The sequence below is a fragment of the Fragaria vesca genome, linkage group LG5, assembly GCF_000184155.1.
Source record: "Fragaria vesca subsp. vesca linkage group LG5, FraVesHawaii_1.0, whole genome shotgun sequence".
Lineage (NCBI taxonomy): Eukaryota > Viridiplantae > Streptophyta > Magnoliopsida > Rosales > Rosaceae > Fragaria > Fragaria vesca.
The window spans coordinates 27760173-27765241 of record NC_020495.1 but is presented as its reverse complement, the minus strand read 5'-3'; the positions used below and the strand labels follow the sequence as shown (position 1 = coordinate 27765241).

The 5069-nt window shown below is 36.2% G+C and overlaps 1 protein-coding gene across 1 annotated transcript; it reads right to left on the bottom strand.

The window, feature by feature from the left end:
- Window positions 1-1929: 1929 nt before the first annotated feature.
- On the bottom strand, window positions 1930-3217 carry LOC101302174 (protein TRANSPARENT TESTA 1-like). Its single transcript, XM_004301883.1, has 2 exons — window positions 2858-3217; window positions 1930-2343 (listed from the first exon to the last, which is right to left on the bottom strand). The coding sequence occupies exons 1-2, from the start codon at window positions 3215-3217 to the stop codon at window positions 1930-1932; spliced, it is 774 nt and encodes a 257-aa protein (XP_004301931.1).
- Between the last annotated feature and the right edge of the window lie 1852 nt (window positions 3218-5069).

Below are 5069 nucleotides of genomic sequence, written 5' to 3'. Positions count from 1 at the left end.
CTGATATGTACTTCATAGAATATTATTAACACAAATTATACCCAGCTGTTATACTAATTATATATCTAAGGTTAATGACAATGTTGTGGTTTCTTAAAAATAACAGAGGCAAAATGGTTAGTATACCCGCCTTTTGGCGCAGTATAATATCCACATTATGCATATTCTACATATGTATAAAAGCTATCATAAAAATAACTTCTATACAATAAAACATCTAATCTTGTATTCTACCCAAAATATAAATGCTCTAATTATTTTGATTTGTAAGATTCAGGATGTAGAAGAAATGTCAAAAATGGAGGGCAAAAATATCTTTGCCGAGAGAGAGCCTATCTAAAAATATCTAAATTACATGTTTCAGAAAAAACAAAAACAAAAAAAACTTTTCACTGTTCATATGCTTATGATATAAACAGTTAACCATGGTTTAGTATATAGTATAATTAGTCCCTTGCAAAAGGTATTACATGATAGTATTTTAGCCTGTGTTTTCTACTATAACATAGATTTTATTGGGTACAGTTGCATAAATCTGAAGATGTGAGCTATTGTTCACATATGGATCCCAATGATGAACAACTTAAGAGTAGAAACGGAGTTAGAGAAAACTGAAAGCAGACTCATCATTGTTTATGGCTATGAGGATTCTGTTTATGAACAGCAACAATATATGTTCTTCAGGATTTGCCATATACCCGTAACTTTCAATCTCAGTCTGTTCTCCATCATTGTTTGTGTTTAATCAATTAGAGATATGGAAAGGTGTTATATTGTTTACAGTTGAGCTCAATTCAAAGTTGAACAGCTGCATATGATTTCCTCCCCATGATTACAGAGTTTACAGGTGTTCTTGTACCTTCTTTTGCTCAACGCTAAATCCCTTTGAAATCCTGTAGTTTGTGAGTTATTACAAGCAAGTAAACCTAACTAGACTCTAATTTATCAGGTCACATTTTGTTTTGACAAGGTTCTGTTTGCTCTTTGTTGAACTGAACCAGAAGTGATCCACTCATCTGTTTATACTAATCTACACGAACAAATTAACCTCTTAATAAAAGGGAACTTGCTTAAGCTCTCTTCGGAGAAACAAAGGCTCTTTGACAGTCTATGATGACTAATTGGGTTGGACCTGATTCCTCTAGAGTTAGGAAGATTGTGAAGCAACGGAAGCTTATCAAATAGCTAAGAAGCATGAATACAAGTACGTGTGTCCGTATTCGATATGTGGACACGTGAAATGTTAGATATGATAAGATACGGACACGTGATGGATACGTTAATTAAATATTATTTTATTAATATATAAAATTCGCCGTAGAATGAGGGCCTCCCCCTTAGCACATATTTTTGATCTTCTGCCCTAGAGAAGAGCATACTGAACATATCTGCTTGAGCTCTCATCTGCAGTCAATCGGTGTAATAATTTTCTTATCTTTGCTGCATTAATAGAAAAGGACTCAAAAAGTTGCTTCAGCTTTTCTCTTTAGTTTCCTCTGTCTTCAACCTTGAGCTTGTTTCAGGTTAGTCATGGATTCCATGTTCGCCTATCAATAATATTGCAAAAATGCAGCATCAACGGTTAGGGCATGGCCTTGTAAGTGAAAGTAATTTTCATATCGTGACAAGAGGGAGAGAATATTGCTCCTTTTCTTTTCTTTTTCCGGCAGGGACTTTTGGTAATTTGGTACAAGTGCAGGAAGCGTAACTTGTGAACCTATTTTTTTCACATTCTTTTATGAACGCCAGACATGCCAATGCATACAAATTCTAATAAATCTTCGGGTTTAATTATGAAAAACTAGTAGAAATTTTAAATTTAAAGAGAGTACTACAAAAACTTCATGTCCTCAAATTTCAATCATTAAGCATGCAAGCCTCAAGTAGTTGTATCATCATCGATTACTTCTGTAGATACCTTTGAATTCCTTAAACAAACGAAGCTGCAGTACTATCCTCATCTAAAGAGGTAGGAGGGAAAGGACTATGACCAGACCCAAAGGCCTTCATATGATCTTTCAACGACCTCTTGTGCTTGAAATCTGAACCACAAGAGCAAAGCCAGCGCTTGCCACAATTCTTCTCATGAGTCCTCCAATCACCTTTCACCGCCAGCAACTTCCCACACTTCCTACACATGAAAGGTTTGATGCCATGCTTTCTCTTGTAGTGAGTTTGAAGTGTTCGAAAGTCTTTCAAGGGTTTTGCTCTTGGGTAGTCTATGTTGTTTTTGCAGCCTTCTGCACAGCAATAGCATGGGAGGCCTAACATCGCTCGAGGTTGTGTTCCCTTCAGGGACTCCGGTCCTCTTCGATACTGCGATCCATGCCCCCACATGTGCATCTACCCACAGGAATACAGTGTGAAACAATGGAGAAATGTACATATTTAGTTGAAATTCCACTTATGCAGAACTTGCAATCTTGCAATCTTGTACCTGAAGTACGTTATTGTTATAGCTCGAAGAGTTTCAGTTTCGAAACTCAAATTCGAAGAGGGGTTTAGTGTTCTACTAAATTCATTGCTTAATTTTAAAAATTAAATAGTCTTCCGTTAAAAAGAAAAATTAAATTAAATATATAATTTTGTTTTTGTTAAAGAAAAACTCTTCAGGTGAACTGAGCCTTAGTCTTGCAGACTTCAAGAACTTCTGCCACAGAAACTCCTTAGTATGGAGGAGACTAAACTATCGCCAATCTGGATCACAAATTCAAAAAAAGAAAGAAAAAAACAATCCAGACGGACTGTACAAAGATATAAGTAGCAAACAATCTGACAAAAGAAAATTTCCATATGCATGATGCAAGAACATTTTGTACCTAATATAACTAAAATACATAAAGATCTTTGATCGTACCTGCAGATTGTTGTAGCGGTTAAATGTTTTGAAGCAGACATGGCAAGAAAAATGAGTGAAGCCAATGATGATCTGTTCCCGAGTTGGAATCCAGTACTTCTGTTCTGCAGTCACATTTTCGTGATCTGATACTTCCTTCTCAGTGGAATTCGCAGAGCCGTCTGAGTATTCAGGAAGGCCAATGTGCAAGGCTACAGTAACTTCATCCTCTTTGTTATGATCTGATTCACTGAAAGATGTAGGGTTTTCAGAGGATGAAAAACCTAAATCATGGGAATCGGGTACTTCGTTCGGGTCCTTCTCATTCGGAAACAGATTGAGGGTCCTAGCAAATCTAGATGAAATTTCAGACGGCTCCATAGATCAGTGACTAAAGGTGCTAGCTAGTTACATAGATAAAATAGATTGAAGGGTGTGATATCTTGACTACAGATCGAGGCTTTTATAATGTGTTCACATGAATGCATGAACAATCCTGAGGGAGAGAATATAGTGGTTGAATGAAAAGAACATTTGATGAGAGGGTAATAACTATGTGCTGTAGTGTACAGTGTATATTCTTTGGGAAAGAAAGGAAATACCTTAAATTCTGTGGACCAAGGAATCCCTAATTAGCAACAATTTCACCACAGAAGGTTGAAATTCTATGGCAATATGCTATGCATTATGCAGTCTGGTAAGTAATTTAGTTCTCAACCAGACACAGTTTGAGAGAGACTGGTGAGTTATACATATGGTGTTGTATGGTAAAATCATTAATTTCTAGTTATCTGGGACGTTCAAATCAATTAATATTCATTCCGTGCAAGTTTTGGATTTCCCTAATATGTAAACAGGTAGTTGTTTATCGACCCAACCCTTTATAATACCCCAAAGTTGACATATATGATATGCCTTCAACTAATCAATCACCACGGTAAATGCTACTACTAGGGCATAAGAACGTGCTTAGTTTCTTTCATTTCATACTGACTTGGCCATGTGAATTAGCTTCTTTTGAAGGAAGCAGCAATTACACGTACAGTACTAAGCAGCAAACTGCTAAACTGAGGAAGAAGCTCGATCCTCTTCCAAATGCTTCAATATCTGTAATCAAACTGTCTGATACCACAACATGTTAGTGCTCGTAAACAATCGATCAGCACGTACTCAAAGCAAGGTTCTCTGCTTTTGGCTAGCCCATTGCATTTTTTTTCTTTTTAGCAACGGAATATTTTTTGGAGACCAAGCAGGCAAATGTTGGTGGGGATTCAAGTAGCTAGGATGAATCAAAACCCAAAAAAAATAATAAATGGTTAGGGTTTTACAATTCAAATTTAAGAGAGAACCATTGCTTAACTCTGAACATTAAATGAAGAAACATTGCGTATTGTATATCTTATCCAAATAATAGTATTGCATATTATTATTTATTAAAACACACAAAACCTAGGAGAGAACCCTAGACCACGATCGATCAGCCGTTTGTAGCCTTCTTCACTACTATTATCTTAAGGAATCATCCCTCCCAACATCTCCCTTGAATCTGTCACGTACAGTATCATTTGCAGCCTCATCTTCAACAAAACGGTCAAATTTGATGCTACTGTGGAGGCTGATCGTGGTAAGTTTCTTCTATGAAAATCTGGTCGGAATCAGGAATGTGTACGTAGGCAGTATATTTATATCCTCTTTCATCAAGACGGAGGTTCGTCTCCAACCAAGTAACATTGATGCGGCTTTGCTTAACGCGCGCCAGCCATGCATTGGATGTCCAATGAAGAAAGGTGAAGCTACTAAAGTTCACATCAAATTTTGCTCTCCACTCGCTGGCTCTCTAAGAAGCTCCTAGATAGCATTGTGTTGGTTCCAAATGAAGGGCAGTCTCTTAGCCAAAGACGAAGAGAGGAGGCAGACCTCTTGATGATCAAAAAACAAGAATCTCCCGAAGAATCTCTTGACAATCAATATATAAATTTCACATTTATTCAAAAAACAAAAGAATCTTGTTTACTAAATCACAATATCAAATAATTTTCAATTTACAGAGAAAGTAAAACATATAATAATTGAATAATTTTGCATCGTTACCATTAGTAGTATCATATGAAAACACCAAATTTCAACGAAAGAACATTAACCTAAATGAGAGGGTACAAGAGAGTGAAAAAATTGAGAGATTAATTGATAGAGAAATTAATGAGATCGTTTCATACAAAAAAAAATATATGTT

Coding starts and splice junctions, on each gene's coding strand:
- LOC101302174 (XM_004301883.1), bottom strand. CDS start 3,217: ATGGAGCCGTCTGAAATTTCATCTAGATTTGCTAGGACCCTCAATCTG. Junction 2,344..2,857: donor ACCGCTACAACAATCTGCAG/GTACGATCAAAG, acceptor TCCTGTGGGTAG/ATGCACATGTGGGGGCATGG.